This window comes from Excalfactoria chinensis, chromosome 1 (genome assembly GCF_039878825.1).
Source record: "Excalfactoria chinensis isolate bCotChi1 chromosome 1, bCotChi1.hap2, whole genome shotgun sequence".
Lineage (NCBI taxonomy): Eukaryota > Metazoa > Chordata > Aves > Galliformes > Phasianidae > Excalfactoria > Excalfactoria chinensis.
Window position 1 is genome coordinate 52,947,948 of NC_092825.1, and position 25,822 is coordinate 52,973,769.

Consider the following 25,822-nt stretch of genomic DNA (forward strand, 5'->3'; position numbering starts at 1 on the left):
TGGCGACCCTGCCCTTGGTAGGGGGGGCTGAAACTCAATGATCATTGTGATTCTTTTCAACTTAGGCCATTCTATGATTCTATGATTCTAATGGGTATTGAGCATTAAACCAGGACGTGCAAGGGTAGTTTCATGCTCTGGGGACCCCTCCATTGGCACGGGGGCCCTCTGTGTGCCCATACCTTGGCACAGCACTCAGAAGCTGGGATATTGCTCTACATCATGCAAGCAGCATGGCCAGTCCAATACTGGTGAAACAGAGAAGGTCCACCATTCCTCCTTTCTCTCTCCTGGGATGCTGCGGCCAGCAGCACTTAACCCAACCCAAAGCCAAGCCTGCACACTCGACCCTCCTCCTCTTTTTAAAGGGTCGAGTTACAAACACAAAATCACAGCTCGCAATTGAAATACTGACAACACTTTTCACTGTGGAGCAGTTTAAAACAGGCAGCAATGATATTCATTAAGCTGTTAATAATGGATTGTGGCACAAAGCAATTTATCAAGTTTCCATTGTAATTAAAATCACTGAATATTTGGGCACTTGCAATGCACCTAGCTCTCCCTGCTTCTGAAGCTTTACATTTTAATGTGAATTATGGCTCCCTCTCCCAAGAGACCTGCTAAAAAGCCCATTTTAATTGGTATGTTTTTAATTGAGATTACATTATTAAAAAGTGTACGTTTCTGATGATGAGAGAAAGGAGGTGCTCGGCTCCCCTCTAGCCTGACTCTCTTAGATATAGCTTGCTTATCCAAGAAGGTGGAAAAAAAAGGAAGAGTAATCACTCTGGAGAAAGCGAAGAGATCCCTGCACAGCCAGAGAATATGAAGGCAGGGCAAAGTTGCCATTGACTTCTGCTGTGCAGGATTTCATAGGCAAATTTGCAGAGAGGGAGAGAAATTGTTGCAATTGTTCAGGCTGTTCTTTTGCAAAAGGCAGAGTAAGGAATGCCATGTGGATATTCCTGCCTTGCAGCCAGCTGACATAGAGGGCACGTTCAAATAAAACCTTTCCTTAAGGCTTCCAGCAACAGAGAATCTGTCATTTCCCACAATAAGGGACCCAAATGTTAAATTATCATCCAAATCCAGAGACAGTCATGAGCAGCTGGGGTTTACCAAAGGCCTCCAGCTCTGCTGGCTCCAAGCTGAGGAAAAAGAGGCAGCATCCAGGGCAGCTCAGGCATGGTGGCTACAAGAGAATGGACTTAGAGAATGAAGTTGGCCACTTTCATGCACTGGATGTGGCCTCCAGGTTCAAAAGGAAAACAGCTTCATGTTCTTGACACCAAAATGCTGACCACACAAACGGTTCTCTTGTTGGTGTCTCTTATAGTATGGATCTGCTACCATAAGTAGACAGAAGAGAAAAGTGAGAAATATCAAAGGAGTGCAAAGTAGACACCAACAGTTGAGACAGATCAAGGAAAAAACCTCCAGAGATCAAAACATACCAACAAATGGACAAGACGGTTGGACCAGAATGAAATATCATGGAACAGCTTTTTCATAACTGCTTCAGAAAAGGTCAGGCTGTATTGCAAAAAAGAAGGCAATGCATGGGGCTGAGGGGTTACAGTAGGCACACAGAGACACAGAGAGACTAATAGAGAAGCATTTCAACATCAACCCAGCAATATCACAAGCGCTGCAACTCCTCTTGTAGTTCTGAGAGACCAGGAGGAAGGAAGGTGAATCAGTAACAGATGAAAGAAGACAAAATATGAAAGATAAAATTGAAAATGATAATACTGATAGAGAAGGGGAAAACTATCATATTATATCAGTTAGGTCAGTAAATCTATTTATTTATTTTTTTTCTAAATTACGAATTTAGATGCTCTCTACTTACATATACCAGAAAAAAAGTCTGTAGAGACAAAGTACCCAAACATACTACTGCTGTGAATGGCAAGGGTAAAATACATACATAAAACTCCCAGTCCCAGTCAGCAGATCCCTTGAAGGTTTAGATCAAGAGTAAGGTTAAAATAATACTACTAATAAAAGGTTTTTAAAAAATGGTTATGCAAATGAAGATTAGAGGTTATATCCCAACTTGGCATTAAAGGCCACCACCCTGCTATGCAGGAAATTAATCTCCAGATGATGTTGTTCTATGACAAGATTCCCTTTGTTTGTTGCCTGAAACACTCACACCCTGGATGAAGACCAGATCACGGATTAAGCAGGAAAAAGGAAGGGCTTTCAGTGACCTAAAGCAGGCTTTTCTGAGAAACCTGGGAGGGACAGACCACAAAAGCAACATAGGGAAGAGAGGAGGAACTGAGAGGAGGCAAAGTTAGAAAAGAAAGCAAATGGGCATAATTTCAGAGTGAAGGTTTCTCTTTTCAACCAAAGGGACAAATACTGACACTACGCCTGAAGGCCTGACAACAAATAAAAGAAAGAAAGAAAATACATATTAGAGAAGATATGCTGAGGGAAACACAACAGGAATCAGTGCTTCCAATCCTAAAGGAAATTGACCCTAAAAGACACAGGTAACACTGCTTAGGCTGGATATTTTTCATGGATGAGAACATACAATAGAAGGGACAGACTGCTTACTGATTTGGCATGTATCAATATATATGTGACTACACATTGCCTTCTCTGAGTGCTAAGAGGGAAAAGAGATGCTTTACTCCCATCCTAGAAGGAAGGGGGCCATCAACATGGTAAAGCCTCACTGGTTATGTGCAACTCCTCAACACCTAGTAACATTTCCCCAAAGATGTACCATGAGCCGACAGGTTGCAACAGCCTCAATCCAATTATTTCCTCTGACTGGAGCATCAGGAGAGGTTCTAACAAACAAGGGGATAAACTTAATGTCTAAGGTCATGAAACAGCAGAATTGAGTACTAGGTATAAAAAGTATTAAAACCTATGCCACATCCTCCTCAAACAGATGGCCTTTCAGAAAGATTTAATCAGACATTGAAATGCATGCTGCGAATACTCATTACTAGCACCGGATCAGGCTGGGACAAGTGGCCAGCACTGACGTTACTGCCTACAGGGAATTACTGCAGGCATAAACAGAATTGTCAGTGTTTCAGCTTCTCTCTGGCTGACAAGTACAGGGTCCCCTTGCCATCACAGGGAAAGCCTGGGAGGGTAAAGGAAAAATTAATGAGAGGTAGGCCAGGTCTAGCTTACAGGGGAGAAGGAAGAGACCCAAACCCTCACATTCTTATTTATTTATTTATTTATTGACTTCATCTGTTTTCCACCTGTACCAGCCAATCCACTGCAAAGCTCAGTGATACCAACCACTGTTTGATGGATTTCACCTTCAATGCATGAGTTCTTGCTCTTCTTATGTTTGTGGACACAAATCAGAGCTGTGTTGACCCTCTCTCCTTCAGCATCAACAACAGAAAGAACAGGATCTGACCACAACACCCAGCACACGGAAGGAGATGGAAGCTAAACTGACCAAAGAAAACCAAAGCCCAAAGCAAATCAAATAGAGAATGTTTCTCTCCCTTAAATAAATGGGGCAGTTTCTTTGGAAAAAGGCAGATTTGCCATTTAATTCTTCCCTCCTTCAGTTTTTCTGAGAATTTTTACTGCAAATGTTATTTGAAAAAGTCTTTACACTATCTTTTGGCCTGGATTTTTGATAAACAATATTTTAAGTGACTGCTTTTACCACATAAACATAATTTAAAAAGTCATTAAAACCCTTGACATTACCAACAGCTGAGCATGTGGGTTTATTTATTTTTACACTGGGTGAAAAAGCCTTTATTTAATGCTAAAAAAAACACCCTTCTCAATTAAAAGATGTTTCTCATATGCTGTAGATCAGCAAAGCCAAATGTCCATACTCACTTCCTGCACTGGCTGGTGAAAATAGGAGAAAAATGCATGCAAGGTTTATTGACAGAAGTGTTTAAGTCCTTCCTCCCTGTGATTCTGAAGGCATCCTGTTGGCCTAATGACTTCCAGTGGAGTAATGGACACACATGGACCTCTCCAGTTCTGCCAGTGTGGGGTAAAGATACCTTTTGAAGGCCCTCTGAAGTGCCTCTTCTACTCACCTCTTAACAAGGGAGGTTAGTTTTTTCTGCAAAGATAACCACATTTTCCTGGCAACATTTTCCTGGCAGATCATTCCTGGCAACTCCACACACCCAAAAAACTTCATCAATCTAGTCAGTATGAACATCCAGGTTCTTTGATTTCATCTCTACCTTTCGATGTAAGTCTATGCTCTTGCCAACTGAAGCATGTGAGCAGTGCTCCAAGAAATCAGTGAGACTGCTCACCCGCATGAGGGCAGTTTGGAGCCTAAACCATGCCTGTAGTAGGATGTGTGAGATAGCAGGTAGGGGATGCTGCTCCTGAAGAACTGAAGATTAACAGCAGTGGCTGAAAAAGGCTAAATGGGAGCACAGCTAGATGGAGATACTGGGGAAATCATGACAGATGTCAGATTATTTTATTATGGCTGCTTCAGGGCTTCCTGGATTGGGGTAAATAATATATACATTATACCACCTGCCTGTTCCTTGCCTGGGATCTATAAAGTACTCTGGTGCTTAACGGAGGAAACAGTAGAAATGGCGCGATAATGTCAAAGGGCAAGTAATAGCAAGCAGATCTAGCATGTGGTGACTGGCAGCAGGTAACCAAGCAGACATTTGCTATCCCCTTGTGACAGCAATGCTTGTACTGTGCCACACTCATAGGAGTGCTCGGACAGATGCAGCAGCAATGCAAAACTCTTCCTGCTTCCCCATCACCACACCTCAGAGGGGTGAGAAAGTCACCATTCTCCTTACTTATTCTGTCCTTGATCTCTTTTAAGAAGAGAGACTGAGGAACTGCATTTCATGATGAAAGCACCTCAGCCAAGCATGCCAGCCAAAGCCTGAAACCAAAAGCTTCTGTTTTGTAGGCCTGCAATTAATCTTTGGAAAGATAACAACACACTGACCAAAGAATTTGAACCAGTGACCAAAAGTAATGAGGACTTCAAGTTCATCTCCCTCTGAGGATTCGAGGTCTCGCTGTGTTTAAATGCCTGCTTAAAAAAATCCTCAGGAAGTTACAAAATTCATTAAAAACTTCACCCTTAAAAAAAAAGAAAAAAGATTTTTCTTCAAATTTGGGAAGGAAAGAACTCAACTTTGAAGGCAAGCACTAATGGCTTGATTTTCAAAAGCTGCTGAATAGCTAAAACTCCTTTTAACATAATGCTGCTTTTCATCCTGTTAGAATCACTGCGCACTGCCCAAGCACAGAAACCAGATTTAATGTTCAGAAGATTTTTAATATATTCCAGAGGAACTAAATCTTCTCCTTAAAAAAAGCAGAGGTACAGGTTTGCGATTTGGGCTCAGACCCCATATTTAGCACAAAATCATTTCTTGTTTTGTTTTGGTTTTTTTTTAACCTTAAGGCAGATTTGCTGTTCTTGAAAACCCACTTCACTTTTCCTCCTGACAAAGGCAGCGGATGAGAATACGACCAAACCGTGAGAACAGCCTCGTGGAGCAGCGACCCTCCTGCAGACTTAGCAAAACAAAAGGACCAGGCTGACCCTTTGTTTTACTGACTTTATTAATCAATAAAAGTGGATAATTTAATATTGCCATGCACTCTGTATCCTTAAACGGACACCACCTTCTTTTAAATATAAACAGGTTTTGCTTAGTTTTCTACAATGGCAGGAAAACTGCACACTATTAGAAAGTGTCTAATCCTCCCATCTGCTGTTTCCTTAGAAAAATATTTACTTTTAAACATCTGTACTGCATTTTCCACAGTTCAAACACACACATAGCTCGTGGAATGTACATAGTATTTAGCAAATTTTTAACTAAGTTTTCTTAGTAATTGTATAGTTTTCCCTTGACAAGGAGAGGATCAGACTTTTTTCAGGAGGATTACCTCTGCTCAACTCATTTCAAGCAGCTCTTGAATAAAATAGTTCATTAGTTCACGAAAAGGAAAAACTCAAGGGAACAGCTGGGGAAGGCAGAGAAAAGAACAGAGTGCCACAGTAATTAGGTTTTCAGATTGTCCCTTATCCTGCAGAATGCAGGTACACACACACATCCCTCTTCCCCTTAGGTAAAGCACCTAGGGGAGCTCATCGCATGTTGTTCCTTGGGAATCAGTGTTCCAGAGATTAAAGTTGTAACCAGGCCATCGTTTCCCAGAAAGATATTAAAAGATACCACTTCATTAAAGCATGTTACTATAGCAGTGAAAGGGCAGTTACCTCCCCTTCACAAGTATTCCTGACACATCAGCCCTTTTTAGGCTCTCACAAGTGATGCTGCAAAGTCCAAGTTTTACTCAGCAGGAACCGCTTGTGCCTGCCCAGGCTTGTGCCTATCAGGGTCTGGCCGTGGGATCATGAGAAATGAGAACAAGAAGTGGAGAAAAATGGAGGAGAGTGTTGTAATTGTTTGCTGGCTGTTGCTGACCAGAGGATGACCTCTTTTGTTTCAGACCTGGCACAATAAAGAGTATCCCAGTGCCATACCAATCCTTGGGAGGCCAAGTCACCTTCAGGGATGAAAGCACCAGAGCTTCTTTGTGGATTAACACCGTGTGGCACAAAGGCAACACTTTTCCTGTCACAGAATCATAGAATCACCAAGGTTGCAAAAGACCTCGAAGATCATTCAGTCCAACTGTTCATCTACCACCAATAGTTCCCACTAACCACATCCCTCAGTACAACATCTACATGTTTCTTGAACACCTCCAGGGACAGTAACTGCACCACTTCCCTGGGCAGTCTGTTCCAGTACCTGACCACTCTCAGGAAACCATTTCCTAATGTCCAACCATCATTTGTCCGCTCCAAACATCCAACAAAAGCATTCAGGCAGCCCATAGGTATCCAGTCAAATTGATTGAACTGCCAACTGAGATGTCAATGAATACAGTTGTGGTGATACTTCTCTGTGCCTCATCGCCCTCTCATTTCAAAACAGCTTGAGACCGCTAAGAAACAGCTGATCATCATCAGAAACATCATAAGGTCACTATCATGGATCACTGACCTTGTATTATGCATTCACAGCAGACACTATGACTGGAAAAATTAAGAGACACTGGAAGAATGTGTTGCGATGCCCTTGAATTCTCCAGTTCTCCTTAATAACGGGGTGCATACTTTGAAATCTGAATTTTCCTTCATATCTGCTGTGATCCTCAAAAATCAATGCTTTGCAATATCCTTAAGTTGTTATGTTCCCAACATCATTCCTATGGGTTAAAAATGAAATTCTGGCCTTTCTTCTGTTGAGGGAGGTCATTTTCATCCCACAGTGTTAGGGGTTGTAATTTTGAGCACCATGAAAGACTTAATGTAGATAAGATCATTTATAACAGACTGGCACATTAAGAATCAAGCAACAACTTAACAGAAAAAAAAAGACATACATGAACAATGATTTGCCTATCAGATTATTAAATGAACATCTATCAAACTATCACTTATTGAAACAAACAAACATTCTACCCACCCTGTTTCTGGAAACATTTTGCCTGAGGGAAAGATTTAATCCAGGGCAGATAATCAGAGTAAGATATTTGAACCCTTAAATCCTACTGGAGTCTTTAAAGTAGATGTTAAGTGGTGCATTAAATTTGTGCTGCCTCTTCTGAGGGTGAATTTGCTCTCCTGTAAACAGTGTGAAAAGCCTTTTACAATAATTTGAATCCATGAATAAATGTAATATATTAAAATTTCTAAAGTACAATGACTAAATGTTTTTGTACATAATCCAAATGAGTGGAATATCCAGGACTGAAATTATTTGACTGACCACAGAAATATAATATATAATTAAAATGACATCTGCAGCACTAACCGATGGAACGAGAGAAAGTGACATCACAGATCTCATACGAGCTGCAAGCATATTATTAGATCTAAACCTGGCTGTAAAATTACTATCTGCCTGTGGGATTATCTTTAGGCATTCAGAAGTATTGTTTCATTTACTGATGGAACATGGATGATAACAAGCTGACTTTGCCTGTCACATCATTTTTTGGCCTTTTTTTATTCTTTGTTCATTTTCACAGCAGATGAGAGGAAGACAAGCTCCAGCTGAAGCACTTTCAAGGAGCTTTTCACTGTTTTACAGTTTGTTCCAAATGCTTTTTCTTTTTTGCCCCAGAAGATAAAAACAAAAACATTTTTAATGTTAATATAGTCAACAAGGAGTAAAAGATGCTCATAGCGTAACATCTAGAAATATGGCAATCTAAGGAATATCCATTGATCTAATGTAGATCAGGGAGACTGTAAGACTTTGCTTACAGCCCCCATTATTAGCATAAGAAACCAGTAGCTACTGGTTATATCATGGGATCATCAAACTTAAGTGTCAAAACTGCTACTGATTTCAGTGTCTATTTTTCATCATTCTATACCTACGTCATAACCGCAGGGCTACCTGGGACACCTAATCTCTACAGATTACATTTCTGCACTGAATTGGACAGCAGATATATTTTGATCGACTTCACATATCATTTTTAAGTCTTTGTCAAATTATTAGTTGTCTTTTCTTGTAACAAAACTTGTGCTTCACCAACTTCAGCTTCCAAGAACGGATAATATGGCAGTTGGTGAAGAGAGGAAATAAAGGAAGCTTCAAACTTTCCAGTCACTTTTGAAAGTGGCATTAATGATTCTTGAACTGCGTAGGGGATTTAAATGTGCTCTCAGAAAGCTGGCCCTAACAGCCTGACTAACTCTGAGCACTTGAAACCGTTCCCATATGACAACTTTGCAAATTAGGCAGAATTCCAGTAGCAGGTGGGATCACTGCCAGTCGTGGACTTTTGCATATGCTGTTGAGGTAAACATGGACCTTGTACTTTCCTCCACGCTGTCCTGATACTGGGCTACTACTGTCATATGTTATCCTGACCTGGAAGAGACCCACAAGGATTATCAAGTCCAACTCCTGGCTCCACACAGCAACACCCAAAATTCAAATCCTGTGACTGAGAGTTTTGCACCTCACATTATCCCTTCCAACACAGTCTTAAACCTCTCTGCTCCATCAACCACTGAGATCTGCAAACAAACTGCATATGGAGAGAATGCTGACTCTTGCTCATCCCTAGAACCTCATTTTTCTTTTCTTTCTACTCTAACCAAACTCACCCGTTGTCCTTTATCTGGGCAGTCTGCAGTTTGAGAATGACCATCTCTAATATAAACAAGAATTTAGTCCCTGACTGACATTTTCAGTGCCTCTGACACAGAAATACATTCTACTAATACATGACACACAGTAGTTAATACATTAACTAAATCTGACTCAAACCTCTTCATATGTACAGTCCCATAAATGGGCTATTAAAAGCTCCCACTGGATCTTTGCACTAGAAATGAGGTGTCTGCAACAAGCTTACATGTATCACCCATGTTTCTGAATCATGAATTATATATGACTACTTAGCAGTACATACAAACTTTTGGATGGAAAGAAGGGTGGAGAAAAAGGCATAAAGGCTAGTGGGAGGAAAGGACTTGATGAGAAGATGAGCTGGATGAAAGATAGGAAGCACAGGATGATACAGCACAACAAATACGTGAGAATTCACTACAAGGAGTGTCAAAGTAAAAGAGCAGAACACGCAACACAGTACAAAGCAGTAATATTTTTGAAAGTCAATTTGATTTTTAAATGTGCCCTAGATACAACATTGTGTAAATTAAAATCTATACTTTCCTGAAGGTGACAGCTGTGGGGCTAAGCTGTGAGAAGAAGTTGGAATGATCCGATCCATCCTTACTTGTGCTGTTATTCCCATCAGAATTGCTGTTCATCTCAAAGTGGAAAAAACCATCTCTTTTATTTCAGTATTAAAAGCTTCTTGATAGGTATGTTATGGCATATATCAAGTCAACTGATATGCAACACTTGTCTCAGTTACGTTTACTATGGAATTCTCTTTTAGATTCTTTGTTTCTCATTACACATCCATAATTAAGTGATTAACTTCTTTTTAAGCAAATTACATGCACCCTGCAGCAAAGAATGGCCAAAAAGGAAAAGAAGATCTCAAGAATTTTCATATTCCAACATTGAAGCATACACTTATGTTCAAAATATTTCATATATCATTAGTGGAGAGACCTTTATTAAAATGTCTGCGCCTTCAGATAATTCATAAAACAACAGTGATTAACACACAACAAAAATCAGAACTGCCTTTTGTCTAGATGAAAAGGATGGGTAATGGCTGATTTGTTACTAATACACATCAATTATTTTACATACTAAGTAGAATTTACTATCCGTATCTTTAGCCATCGCAATACAAAATGTCTGCTCTTAATCATAAATGTAGGTTCTCTTTTCCCAGCTTCAGAAGTAGTAGGAACTGCCACAAGACTATATAAAACCCTCATCGGCTGCTAGATAATGACAGGATTGAATCATTTGGTAGGGGCTCTCCCCTTTCTCTTTTTATTAAGGAAAGCTTAATGACTCCTGACTAAGACGAGAAAAAAAAAATCTACAAGATGAATCTCCTTCCTTCTGGATCCAGAAACTGGGTTGGAAAGTCATCCCAGATGCAACATTTTCTGCATCTTTATTTGAACAGAAATACTGAGAGAAGCAGCCTTTCTTGTAATGTCTTAACAGTTCTGCATCAGCACTAAGCCTGGATGATGGTACATGAAGCTAAAAATGAAGAAAATCCTCACTAAATTGCTTTGAATGTTCAAACAGACTGAGTTCCCTTTTTCAGCTGGGGCTCATGCCACTTCCACTTTTTCCTCAAAGCATTTGTTTATCCATAAATTTGTCACACAAATGGCCTTACCTCAGCTGCATCTTGCTGGTCTCTGAAGACAACTGCATTTTTTATAGTTTGAATAAAAAATCCATTCAGTTCCTTTTGCTTCTTGTTTGGCAGAATCCGAAGCAATGGGATCATTATGGACGGGAAAGAAACTGTAAGAGATTTTTAAGAAAAAAAAAAACAACCACTGAAGTAGAGTGTAAAAGCATGTAATACCCTCCTCCTTTCATTAATATTACAAATCTCATCAACTGGGATGCGTTATTTTTGTGAAAGCTGTTTTTTTCCACTTTCTCCCCCTTCCTCTCCTATATGTCAGTACAGCAGATCCTTTTTACAGTTTCCATTTTGGCTGTGACTTCTCCGCTGAACAGATGCCCACCAAGCTCGCCCTGACTTACAAGTCTTCCATAACTCTTCCAGATTTCAGTTCAGTTTCCTGATGCCATAGAGCCAGTACAACAAAGGGAGAAATTATTTTCCTTGCTTACTCAAACAATTACACACAGAATGTGGGGGATCTTGACTTAGCCTAGGAGATTATGGCACTGACCCATGCAGCTGTGTGGTAGCCATTCCCATTTACACCTCTTCAGTACTTGGGCATTGGTTTACTGTTTTCCTTTCCTTTTCAAAGTATATCAAAGATTCTTAAGATAGAATGTTACCACAAGGATGGTCATCAGGAACCCACCATCACCAAAAGCATAGCACAGTTTTCCGATTTAGGGGTTTGGAGGTTTGTTGTTGTTGTTTTATTATTATTATTATTATTATTATTTTATTATTTTATTATTATTATTATTTTTAATGGAAGACACAGTGTTAAAAACTAGAAACAATCCTCATTCCCTTCAGAAATTAGTCACAGATCCCACTTTGCAACCAGGTTAAACATTAGGTTAAACCCCGAGACATTTTGGATACACAGTTCCAGAAGGAAACAGCTCATGTGCTACTAGTACAGGAGCAATCTGTAAAACCAGTAGGATCAGATGGGCACAGGAAACTTTGCCACTGCACCACCTGACACTACTGTGAGCAGGTCTAGATAGCAACACTGTAATAACAATATTAATTACACTGCATCTCCTTCAGCCCCTTCTCACTGCCCTAGTGTTCCAGGCCTGGAGCTAAATTATTTTCTACCTTATTCTTGCATTCCCAATCTACCCATGTCAAAATAAATTGATTCTCTTAAAGACAGCCTGTGCTGGCACTTGACCATCAGCTAGGCTACTTCTATTTATTTAAATAAGAATTTAGAGGACTTATGTTATCTGTTTATGCTCATCTACCTCACTCTTGGTTATCAGTCCACTGCTGCTTATGGGTGGGATTTCAGTACTCTACCAAGTAAAGAGAGTTTACAAAAGCTTTGTTCTCAGGCTTCCAAAGGCCACACATAATTTATAAAATATGTATTAGGTAACAGTTACTCTGTTTTAATATAGAAGTATAGCCCATAGGCTACAGGTCCCAGAAATGTTCCACTCAAATCAAGACGAAGCATTTCTTTTTGGGACTCAGTTTCTGGAGGAAGTTACTTTAAACATGATAGGACTTGTAGATCAAACAGATCAAACTATGATAATCTAAAGGATACACTTGGGCTGCAGGTTCAATTCTGAACACCCCTGAAATAAGTCTGCAATATACCTTCCTGCTCCTGCTTGAGCTTGTTTTGCATGAAAGATTTTCAGAAAATAACCATAAGGGATTGGACAGAGGTGGACTATACTTACGGATTAGAAAAAGGAGAGGCTTAAACAAAGACATCTCAAAGAAAGTTCTGCAGTTCTTAACAAAGGGGTCATCAGGGTTCTTCTGAGAGTCCACTTCAGTGCCAAAAGCTACGCTACCAACAACATCCAAAGTAAAGCAGTTGTAACACCTGCATTGAGAATAAGAAACCATTCGCTATAACTTACATATCCATTAATATCTTGATCCTAAAAATACCACGCAACACTGATTTTAGTCTTGTGATTTTGTTTGTTTTTAGATTTGTGTTTCAACGGAAGATGCTTCCATCATTCTGACAAATGGCAGCACTTACTAATAGCAATCACTACTTCTACATAGTGAAAATTTCATAACTAGTATTTGTAGCTTACAAAAGAGAAAATTTCTTTCTCACTTAAAAGTGCAGAAACATCTCCTACCATTTCAGTCTGAACTGTTAGTCACAACTTCTGGACTAGCTGGATTACTGTGTTGAGGACAATGGGATGAGGTTCAACAGACCAAGTGCCAGGTTGCATGTGTTCAATCTGGGGCTCCTTACTACTATAAGAAAGATGTTGAGACTCTGGAGTGTCCAGAGAAGGGCAATGAAGCTGATGAGGGATGTGAAGCACAAGGGAACTGGGACTGTTTAGTCTGGAGAAGAGGTGGTTCAGAGGAGACCACAGAGACCTTACTGCTTTCTACAGCTATCTGAAGGGAGGTTGTTGCAAGGTGTCAGCCTCTTCTCCCAGGTAACTAGTGATAAGATGAGATGGGAGGTTAGGGTTGGATATTAGGAAAAAATTTGTCTCCAAAAGTGATTTGTAGGCGATGGAACAAGCTGCCCAGAGACGGTGGTGTCACCATCCCTGGAGGTGTTCAAGAAATATATGGATGTGGTACTGAAGGACATGGTTTAGTAGGGAAATTTTGGTGGAAGGTAGACAGTTGGACTAGGTGATCTTGGAGGTTTTTTCCAACCTTGGTGATTCTATGATTCAGTGAAAAGGTCCTTAAGTAAAACTTTCTATTAAGGATTTCTTTCTTGTTATTGGTTTCTCCCTTCTAATGCAAAATCCTGGTCAAAACCAAGAGGAACTGAGATCCCATGAAACCCATACTTCTTCTTCAGAAGAAGCAAACTCTTTAAGATCTACAAGTGATGTGTAGACCTTGTCACTGACACTTCAGAACGTACTGAATCTTTCCCATATATCTGACCATTTATCTAGCTTTATTTCTAATGATCATTAGCATACATAGTGATGAACTGTGAATGTGAAATATCCTTGCAATTTGATTCTTCTGATCTGTTTGCAGTGACTGTTTTGCTGTATTTTTCTGTGACTGTTCTTCTTTACTACAAAAAGATAATATCACATTCTTCTGGTGTCTTAACCTGAGCACGGATGAATTAAAAAAGGGCAGGACTGAGGCCCAGTATGTCCCATGTATGTACCATGAAGCAGAATATCGCTATGATACTCGGACCACAGCCATTCTAAGAAGTGTCGTGGAAGAAAAAAAGAAAATGCTATAGAGTTAAGTAAGAACTTTGGATTTTCAACCTTTATACACACACAAATGGTACTATTGGACTTGGTAATATTAAAAGAGGAGTTCTGCAATAAAACAGTTTCAGTTTCAGAGTTCTTCAATCACTTATCTCACAGAGTTGTTGAAAAAGCTTAAATATTGTATTTTGAGTAGCTGACAAAACACAAAATGGCTAAAGACAACTAACATAAAGAAGATGAGAGGTTGTAAATAGAGAACCTACAACCAAAAAATAGCTCCTGAGGCAGAGAGGCAGAGAGAATCACATCTATATATGTCAGACTGGCTGAAATGGTAGCATGATAAAACAACTGGAAGATCATATTTTAAGATGGTCCACATCATGCATTTCTGCTTCACAAAAGTGCCTCTTGAGAGGTGAAACCCCATCATGGATCAATAGCTAGAAAAACAGGCAAAGAAAAAGGACAAATGCAAAAAAGGGAAAAACCCATGAGGACTAAAAAGGTCAGTTTTAATCAAAGCACTGTGGTAAGTGCAATGTATCTCCAAGTTTCATAGTAACTCCTTAGATGTATAATATAAAGAGATCTTTGTACACACACAGACACATGCATACATACATTCATATGTACTGTGCAAGGGATGGATAAAAAGTGGCTAAATATCCATTCCTTTAGATGAAAAAAAAAATTATTTGGACTACTCCAGGATGGAGGAAATCATGAGGAACTTTAGAAGATGCTGATCAACCAAGCAAGTGATGTGTAGGTAAAACTGCCTAACAGAAAGGATGTACTTGAACTATGCACACATCATACAGATGCCTTAAAAAAACTGTATCTGCTCAGAGAAGGGGGTAGGTAGTATTGAAGCTCAGGGAAGATCCCTGCAGAAAAAAAAAAAAAAAAAAAAAAAAACACACAACAAAAAATAAGATAATAGGATCAAAAATGCATAACAAATAGGAGAAAGCACAGTATGGAAAATATTAAATGTCATTTTATAAATCAGTGGTGCATTCTCATCTGGAGTACCAATCTCATTGTTTCACAAAAGGCTAGCACGCCATTAGACAGAGTTAGGAGGAATGTGGCAAGAATGATTAAGCGCTCAAGAAACCTCATACAAAAAAAGCATGAAAGTAACAGAATAGAAGAACTGATACTAGGTCAATTCCTGTATTTGTACATTATTGGCAGAAAGTAGAGAGCAGACTGGACAGGGACTGGTGCTTTCTGCTTCCAGATGTTAAAACTTCATTAAACAGCAGATAGAAATACTGTAGATGCTTTCTCAAAATTACTTTTAAAGCATGCAGTGTCTCCCCCCCAAGGAAAAAAAGGCATCTGTCACACACATCTTTTGTTCTGTGATCTCCACTTATAAAAGCAAGAGAAAAAAAACCCTTCTGTTACACACACAGTCAGTGAATGTTTAGAATAATTGCCGAATTTCTGATACTGACTTTTTTTTTAAAAAACTAGTATTGGTTTCTGGTATGCTGAACGTACCTTTGGATATCAAAAGCTCTGCCAGAATCTGCATAGACTTTCAAGTTACTCAGCAGGACATCACAGGCCCGGTTTATTAGTGGTATCATCTAGAAAAGAATGCATTCTATTATGAATATTGTTAAAAATTGTGAAAAATAAAAATAATATAAAAATCAATTATTCTAAATTAGTCATATCTAGTAGACAGCATAAAGCTCTCAGGTTCTTCCACAGGTGCAGTCAGGCACTTTTGCACGACTAAGAGAAAATGCTGGGATTGCCTGTTAGAAGTAAACCTATATATTATAGGAAAATCATTCTCCAGCTTGGAGCCTAAACTCAAAAGGCCCTGATGCTTATCCAGCCTTTAATTCTTGTCCATCCATGGCTGTATACTGAGAGAGCAATCAAGCAAAGTTATTCCTCTTATTTTTTTTTAACAATTCCCTGTCCCATCTGATAATCCATAGTGATCTATATTTACAGTACATCATATTTAGGCAACATACACTCCAGCTCAGCAAGAATAATGTTTTCTATGCTTCGAAAGTCTTATAAAGATATCACGACTAGAAGCCCAGCAGTTCCATTCCTCTGTCTCTCAGTCTGAGGAATTTAAGGCATACGCTGGGAAAACACCATGCATATCACAGCAGTTTCATGAGGGAAAAGTACAGCTGTTACCTGAGGAAAGGGTTGCCTCGAGTCACAACTGCCACTAAGTAGATGTGAATTTTTTCAGCTAGCAGTTCTTTCAGTCGCTGACACATGATGGTCAGGTAGACTAACCCACAGCCTGGCTACAGCTAACAGCTAAATATTCTCTTCTTTAGTACTTCATGGAAACCAGACACGGGCAACCACCAAGATTTCCTTAAAGTCTTTCTGTAACTCTTTACATATGTAAGGCATCAGCCACTTGCCTTGATTACACCTTCAAGAGGAGCAGGGAAAGAGGGCTGACTGTTACCTCGTGTTAGGGAATTGCAGAAATCCAGCCATTACCCTAACAGTGCTATCCACCATGCCTCTTTCTCCACAGATTGCTGGGAGATCCTCCTACAATTTAATACCCCAATCTTGCTTCAGTTATGCCAAGCACTAGCAGACATATGCACAGCAAACCATCTTTCCTTCCTGAGCAACTTCCTTCAACATACGGATGTCAACAAACATGAGAACACACTTGTCCTACTACTCTGACATCCTTGTTACCAAAAAAGACTTACTGCAGCCTCTCAGCACAATCCGAAAGCTCTGCAGGCTGCCCAGCCAAGTCCATTTTGCTTGGCACTTCTACCTCTGTGAAACTGGCATAACACTTTGTGTGCAGGCACACTGCCATCCTAACACATGGGCAAGACTATATACAGTCAAAAGGCCAACGTGGGAGCATCCAATGTGTTTTCCAAAGGCAGAAGTCTCAGCTAAGAATGCGTTTAGCAGCTCAAGGTCTCATACCTATACAGGACAGAGCAGGTTGTTGCTATTTCAGTTCAAAACTGGATTGATTTGGGCTGTGCAACAGGAGTCTCACAAAAGAATTTTGAAGCTAGATTAGTATTCTGTAAAAGCAGCTGGTATGTGTCTGCAAGGTGTGCACCATGTTATGTGAAAGTTTTCTGCCCTTTTTGCTTTCTAAAGGAGGTCCCCTGTAGGGAGCTCTGTCTCAAACGGTTCAAGAAAATTAACACATTTCTGTTCAACATACTGAACCAGGGTGAGATGCTTTATATTCTCTGGGTCCAGACCTTCCAATGAATGGAACCAGTCAAGGAGAACAAAATGAAAATCCATATTTTAACAGGTATGATGTTTTCTAAACAGATGGCAATCATTTCAGATTTTTCTTTTATTGCCTTATTTTCTCTTTTATTCTTCAGCACATCACCAGACTTGAAACCACCCAGCTGGCTGCTATTGCTTTCCAACAGCTGGCAGACATGGTCGGGGCACGTATTCCTGGCCAGGGCATCTCACAGCTCGTCTGAACTTCCTACATTCCACCAGCCTTTCGAAATATTGTTGCAATTCATTTCTAGCCATAAGATACATTTACTAGCAAACCTAACCAGGAAAATGGGGGGAGAGGCACATTGATTTAATTTATTGTTAGAATTACAGGAGAGTAATATTAAGAGACTTTTTGCATATGAAAGCTACAGAGGATATATACTTAGGAATCCCAGGTTTGGGCTTTTATTCTCCTGAGGGACAGAAATTCTTCCAAGATTGCTAACTACAAAGACCACAGTCTGAAAGATTCTCAAGTATCTTAATACTTTAAACTCTTTGTTCAATCATCAAGAAAAATAAAATAGTATTGAGGGAGGTGAACTGCACCAAACTTTAGAAATCGGCACAATAACAGACATGTTGATCCGCACTGCCTTGGGTATCACTAGCTTTCTATACATTATCATTTGCCAGTCAGAATCTAAAAGCTGCCTAACCTGCCTGAGATTCAGATCTTGGTGGGTAAACAAACCCCAGCTGCTCTGTGTTCAGATTGGCTGAGAGTAACAGGATGAAGAAAAATCTAAACAATATGGTCCCTGTAAATATTTGATCTGCCAGTTATCTAATAGCAAGAGTAACCCAGGGTCCAAATTTCTTTCTTTTGCCAAAAGAGAGCATTTGGGGTTAAGGTTTTCATGATGCCAGGGGCTTTGCTGCATTAATCCTGCCAATACGCGATTTGGCACATAACAACAATTAGCTTCCGATTCTGCATATGCATGGTGCATGGGGATGTTTGCACTATTTAAAGGCATCAGAGTCACATTCCTCTAGTTTGATGTGGTCCCTGGTATTTACTATTATCATTCCATTTATTATTAGCACCAAAATTGTAAGGTAGAAGCCTGGTTTTTATTCACGGTAGGCAGACATACTGGAGACTGCACGGTTCAGTACAGTATGGTGAGGTCATGTCAGCCTCCTTGTCCTATGTGAGATAAAATACAAGGGAAGAAGGAGGGGAAAAAAGGAATAAAAAGATACAGCCCAAGCATAAGACTTTCTTTTGTACCACATTTCAAGTCACTAACTAAAACCAGGAAAAGTACAGAGGTGTATTTCCAACAGAGAGGGAGTCTCCTTCTCTGACAACATTCAAGATCCACTCGGATGCTTGTCTGTGCAACCTACCATAGGGAACATGCTTTAGGAGGAAGTTGGACTTGAATGATCTCAAGAGGTCCCTTCCAACCCATATTTGATTCTGTAAACACCTCACAGTGGGGCCCTGCTATCTATGGGCACATCTTACCACGGAACGCAACTCAACCAAACATTTGAGTTGTGGCCCAAGTTTAGGCGCATTTCACATACCATCTCTTAAGTCAGTGATTTGCCTCAACTAAGGTGAGTGTACCTGCTTTGCTTAATAGGAACACTGGCCCTTCCAAAAGCCTCTGAGCACTGTCTAAGAGTATAGCAAGATAAAATCAAGGAACCCTCTGTGGCTGCACTGTCAGATCCTGTCCTAGTGTGATCTGAAAGATCTACACACCTTGGAGTGACACTAGAGGATTTTCTTGCACAGTTCTGTTATGTTATCACAAGTTCTGCTTTGTGTCTCCCTTCATTTGAAGGAAAATGCCTGAACACAAACTCCACTTCACAGGTTATTTTGGACAATGCTACATTATGCTGTGCTCTTTTCTCTAATTTTTGTGTTCTGTTTTGTTTTAATAGTTAGTTAATGGAGAAGAGGATACCCAGCATACTGATAGGAGATGACAAGAGTACTGCAGCACCATCAGAATAAATAAAAATCAATAGGTTTTCTGCTGGTGTTGGCTGTAAAAGAGAGCAAAGCTATTTATCAAGTCTGACAAGGGGTCCAGAACTGCAGGATCATCACAGGCACCACAGCAAAAAAGAGAAATAAGAAATACTAAATAGGGAATCAAGATCAGTACAGCAAGATCACTAACATACCAGCTTGTTTCAGTACATAATAGCTGAGGAGAGCACAACAGGAACACAGGGAACTTCGTATTTTACTTTAAAACCTCCAGCTATGTTCACAAATTCCATGCATTACAGCTTGGATCAACTTTCAGTGGTTGGTAATATTCCCATTTAACAAATGAAAGATGTTTCATGTACAAAGAATTTAAGTAGCTTCTACTGATCTAACAAAGGCAGCCCGTGAAATGAAGGCTGGAAGTGAAATGTCTTGCTTCCTATCTTTCCTCATTCTCAGTGCTCCCATAGCAATGGTGCACAGAGACTACTTAAGGGTCTCACTGTGAAGTGCTTAATATCACATCTGCTACCAATCCCAGTGGCATCTCACATGGGATGAGACTACCAAATCTTACTGTAGTATCAAACCTAAAAGTCATCTGACTATGCTCACCATTACAGTAGTTGAATTCAGTGTTACTTGGAACCAAACCAGATGCAGTAGAGTGCTTTATCAATCTCTGCATATTCATTTGAAAAAGAAAATTTAAAAGAGAGAACACTTGAAAACACCAGCAAAGCAGAGCACAGCTTCTTAAGTAAGAAACTGAGGATACAGAGAGCAAATGCAAAAGATGCTAGAAACTTCTTGAAAAAGGTTAGAAAATCCATCTCTACATTCAAGCAGCAATCATTGCACTGGCTCTAGAACCTCTAGTTTCAATTAATTGCTCCTAATTGTGCACATTCATGGGATCAAACTTTCCTCATTTGACAATCAGTTCTTGGAAGCTTTTGCCAAACCGAGGTGAAATTTTTCATGTTTAGTTGAACTTCTTAGTGACACTACACCATTATTGTGGAGAGAAAAGGACAAAATACATCTCTGTCCCCAGCCACATCAGCTCAGTGGGGTATTATAGGTCAAACCCTAGCAAAACATATTCTCTCTGCCTTTGGTTTTGTCCCATGGTGGAGAACTCAAGAGTAGGTGATCAGTTTCTTGCTATTGCTAGTACTGAAGCTATCTTTTGGCATCATTATAGATTCATGTGTTTCTGAAATGGAGATATCAGGAGTCTGTACCCAACTCTGGCTCTCTGCACATCTTTCGTCTGAAGGGATTGCTTTGGGGAGTACAGAGTTGTTAACATTTATAGTTCTGTCACAGGCTAATAGCTCCCAGTTCTCTCAGAGTGTCCAGACAGACAAGTCTATGTTCATAGCAGAGCTAGGGGTTGCAGCGCTCAGGGGAAACCATGCTCCAGAGCTACTCTGATGTTATATGGTCTCCCCAGTGATGCTGGAGCACTTGCACAGAGGAACAAAGGAAAGGTAGACATTCAGGTGAACAGACAGGAAGATTGTGGTGTGGTTTTTTTTTTGTTGTTGTTGTTGTTTTTTTGTTGTTGTTGTTTGTTTGGGTTTTTTTGTTTGTTTGTTTTTTCAGAGTTCAGATCTCAGTGGCAAAGGAATCAGCATCCTAGGAGAAGAAATGAGGTATTTATGTAGCAGGGTTTATAAATAAGTATCAAACAGGAAGTCCAAAATTCTTATGCAATAAATTCATAACAAAACTAACTCATTTATAATTCACTGGGTTAGAGAGGAAGAGTTTATTATTAGCAGGATGCCTTCTAGATAACCCTGAATACTCTCTAGTATGGCCAATAGTGGAACACAGTATTTCTATTTCCATGCTTCTTTATGTTCTGGCAGAGTACTAAATAAGGGAGAGTTAAATAGCGGGATCATAATTAATGAGCATTGATTTCCTTTGAGAAGTGTTGGTATGGCTTCTAAATTAAACAACACAAGAAGCGTATGAGTAAAGAGTTATGTTGCATTAACTTCAGATCCAAGGACTATCCATCTATTTGTGTTGAAAGAGAACTGCGGTATACATCCATACAAAAGAGGTTTTTAAGCTATCATAGACTTCTTGCCAGCATTTCTGTGGACAGTCTTCTTGTGAAGAAATGAGACAGTGAAACAAAGTTGGGCCTTTTTAAAAGAGACTTTTCTCTCTCCTTGTTTTCCTACTTTGCGCAGACTGGGAGGAAGAAACCAGCATTTCCAGGTAACTTATAGCCTACACCCCTTACACAAAGTTTGGAAGAGGTAGAACAGGAAAAGCTGACCATCAAGTAAAAAAAAAAAGATTGCAATTTTTGCATGCATATACCTGGGTATAAGGTGCGAAGTGGCCCACTATTTTACCTTCTACCAGCACCTCCTCTGTCATTGCAGGTGCACCACAAAGCATTGTGAAGTGAGCAATGTGACTTTTCCCACCTCAGTTTCATTGAGTCAAACCCTGTAGACCTGTATCTACCTGGCCCCAAAGCAAGACACGCGGGGTCTCAGCCTGCTCACCCTCACCTCTCTGCTGGTGCTGGCAGAGGTAGCATTATCTTTTGTCAGTTCACCAGCAAAGAGCCAAAGCTGGGAGCTGTGCTTTGCCAATGACCTGCAGTAAGGCAGATTAATTTCAGCTCAGAAAATGCAAAACTCTCCTCTCCCACCACACCATTAGCGACTAATCGCTTGAATATTTAAAAATCCTCGTGTCCATAAAATTCCACTATGGAGCTGGTGACAGAGCAAATGTCGAGGTGCATAACCAATGATATTGTCAGTTGTGATTAATCAGCATCTCCAGCAGGCTTGCGGCCAATTAGAATTTACCATAATAAGGAGGTGACAGCCGGCGTTGCTAAGCGACCGCTGTCTATAGAGCCGAAAGAGCCAGACACATTTAGATGTTACTGTGGATTTCGACAGCGGCATGTCAAAACAACACAAGCGTCTGCCCAGTGGAAAATTTTACAACCAAGAACTGGGCACTGGATTGAGGCATGCCTCCCTTTCAGAATAAAATCCATAAAGGAAGAAGTGGTGGTTTGTTGGTTGTTTTTTCCTCTGAAAGAAGACTTTAACCAGTCGATCATTTATCTGCATTTAATTAAGAGATATCGCGTCACCAGAATAGAACTTTGTTACTGAGTAATGGGTTCTCGTGGCTAAGTAAATGCTGAGACATTTATAGGAAATTAGCATCAGGTCAACGTGGAGACATTATTTTCAGTCAGAGGTATTTATCTGGCAATGACATTCTGTTCCAGTGACTTATTTTATTATATGAAAGGATTAAAGAATAAAAGAAGGTGGGGGGAAGGAGATGGAGAAATGAAAATAGACTGACAGCGGTTCCCATGTTAACATGAGAGCTGCTGACTCTGCAAATAATGAAAAGCTATGCTCCAGTTGGGAGCAATAACCTTTTCTGTACTCTAGCTCATTCCTAAAAGGGCTGGAGTAAGATTTTTTTTATTTGTATTTTTTTTACTTTGCTACACTTTTAAATGGTGTATACAGAGAAAGAAAAAGGATCATCTCCTCAGATGAACTATTCTGATTTACACCAGTCTATGACATGGACCACATTGTACGCTCTCTACTGGACATGCTATTAAAATCTAAGTAAACTGAAAAGCAACAGAATTTTTAACCTATCCTTAATGTGGAGCCATACAAGTAGATGCTTACACAAAAGAAAAAACTATGCCTTCTGAATCAGGAAAGCGACACTGCCTACGCCTTACCTCTTTCAGTTTGGCATCACTGAAGGCTGGGGTCAGCAGGCTCCGGACATACTTCCATCTCTCATCACGAAGACAAAGGATGCTGTCAAGCATCGGCTTGGAAATTAAGTTCGGCTTCTAAGTCAAAATAAAAAATGATTCAGTTTTAACACAAAGGCAAGTAAAGCCACTGGAGGCTCTAGAATTTGGTAAGACTGGCCATAAGTGGTATTGCATTGCTGTTCCAGAATGACAGGGGTTCAAATCAGAACCAAACACCAAGGTAGACATGGATGAAGATACAGAACATTTCCCTCTTGTTGTCTGCTTTTCTTCCTGGGCTTGTAAAAGCCCTGGGTCAGTCCATCAGCTCCTTACTCAGGCTGTTCTGGTTCTGTCGCTTCTGATGTTCTCCTGTGATTGCCAGCTCTCCTTTGCTGAACCCTGATTTCTTTTCTCCCTTTCTAAGGTGACTAGCGAGAGGACCTGTCAACACTCCTTCTCTGTGTGACATGAGTGCCAACATACTGCACGCGGGTGTTGGTGGGGGACACGATTTCTGGTGACAGCTGGTATGTCAGACTGTTACATGCATTTTCAAAGTCTTCTGAAAATATGTTGATTAGAAAGCAAGTTTCAGTTCTTACTCTGTCTGTACGGAACTCTCACAGAGTGTTGCCGAATGAAGATGTTCTGACTTGGGGTTTTTACTGCTTCAGAACTTGGTCATACATATTAGCAGCTTAAAGCATCATCCCATTAAGATCTGTACTGAGATAGCTACTATGGATTTGCTAAATTTTAAGAAACCCCTTCACACAGAACAGTGATACACCAAGAAGTAAGATGATATTTATTTATTTATTTATTTTAAGAGAGGAAGCATGCCAGAAAACAACATAATTACATCTGGAAAAGGCCTTTCAGAAAAATCTCCAAAAACTTCTATTATTTTCGAAGTGATTTTCCTACTTGTTCTTGAAGACATCCCAAAATCAAGATTCAATAACCTCCCCAGGCAAACCGCCGCAGTTCTGGCCTACTCTCACCAAGGCAGCACCAGCTCTCTTCCTATACAGTCTGTAGTATTTTTGTTATCATGAACAGGCATAGCAAACAGGTTATTCATGCCATGTACTGCAGGTTGTGTTCCTCCTTATTCACCCCAGAATGCTACGCACCACAGCATGACCCTGTTGACTCATGTCCTGGCTTATGGTTCAGTGCAACTGTCAGACTTTTTTTCTGAGTAACTGCTACCCAGGAATTATTCCTCAACCTGTATCATTGAAGCTGGTTACTCCTAAAACTAATATATGTTGAACTATGGCTATTCTTTTTATGATTACTTCTGACTGATCAAGATCACTTTGAGTTGTTGCTGTTTCTTTCAGTGCCTTTCACCCTTCCCAGCTCAGTACCTTCTATATAATGCTATCATGCTCAATGCTGCCACCATCTAAACCATTAAGAAATGTACTGACCAGCACTTGCAAAGTGCCTGCCTCTGGGATCACCCTGACGCATGCCTCCATTCTAACAGTGGACTGTTCCTAAACCCTTCCCAACTCATCTTCAATCAGTATTTATTGTATTGCACAGCCAACTCCTCCAGACTAATTGTTCTAAAACTGGTGGGTACGGATGAGAGGCATACGTCACAGTGTAGACAACATGCTATAAAAAGACACTCACTTGTGCATTTGAGATATGGCACCTGCCCAGGATAGCAGTGGTTGTATAGGCCCCATGTTAACAGCAGCAGCAGTCCCAGTACTTTCCCAGGAAAGACACAAACCAACAAAAAGTATATGTTGGCATTCCTAACATTATCCACTGATTCCTTTCACACTCTTGACACTTTTCTGAGTCTTTACTTTGTTACTAATGTACATAAAGAATGAGTTCTTACAACCATTACACACCTGAATACCTTTTAATTTTATTGTCCCTACACGCTCTTCTTTTAGCCTTGTTCTTGGAAACCAGGCCTATTTTCCACTTTATAAAACCCCTTTTTTTCCCTGTAGGGGCAGTGAAACGTTCATGATTTAGCTACAGTGGTCTTCTACTGCACATCCTTAACTTTCCTCCATATTGGAAGAGTTTGTACTTAATATCTTCTTTAAGAAGTTGCCAGCTCTCCTTAACACCTTTTTTCTTTACGCTTGCCAGGAATCTCACCACGTTGCACAAGCTTTTAAAATGCAGAAGTTCATTTTATATTGTAAGCAGTTCTAATGTGATCGTTTTAAAATACTCAGTAACACCACCCTGTGCAGTCAAGGAAAGCCTCTGAGCTGATCAGTTTGGAGCAAAGATCAGCTGCTTTCAAGGGGAAGAGTACACAATGGGATCTGAAGCTAAATAAAGACATAGAGCCAGGTATTCACATGAGATGACCACTCTGAGGTAAAATATGGGTACCTTTCTAACATATACACAGCCCATATTATTTCATGTGATAAGAAGGAAAATCTGGACAGGCTGTCAAAGCTCAAGTAGTTTGGACTCTTTTCTCTGAGCATCCCATTTAAATAAATTATCTGTTCTCTAACTTGTTAGTAGGTATCTACTTCAAGGATCAGAGGTGCAACTAGAGAGACCATCATTCACTGGAGTTCTGTCTCACTTGTTACTTATATTTGAAGTAAAGGTAGAAGAGAGAGATTGTGGAAATGAGCATCACACTTGGAGAAAGTACCAGACACAAGTTTCTGCTCCACACTTCCTGTGCAATGTTAGGGAAGATTTTCATGCTAAATATTA

The 25,822-nt window shown here is 40.0% G+C and overlaps 1 protein-coding gene across 6 annotated transcripts in view; it reads right to left on the reverse strand.

Moving 5' to 3' along the window:
• TBXAS1 (thromboxane A synthase 1) overlaps positions 1–25,822 on the reverse strand; it is a 244,239-nt gene that overhangs the window by 80,698 nt on the left and 137,719 nt on the right. For 5 of the 6 annotated variants that reach the window (XM_072334889.1, XM_072334898.1, XM_072334934.1 and 2 more), the window contains 4 exons: positions 23,075–23,191; positions 15,573–15,661; positions 12,558–12,706; positions 10,834–10,964 (listed from right to left, as the gene is read on the reverse strand). In XM_072334889.1, coding sequence (XP_072190990.1) covers positions 10,834–10,964; positions 12,558–12,706; positions 15,573–15,661; positions 23,075–23,191 — 486 coding nt within the window. The remainder of the gene's footprint in view (positions 1–10,833; positions 10,965–12,557; positions 12,707–15,572; positions 15,662–23,074; positions 23,192–25,822) is intronic. The other variant, XM_072334905.1, reaches the window with a different exon arrangement.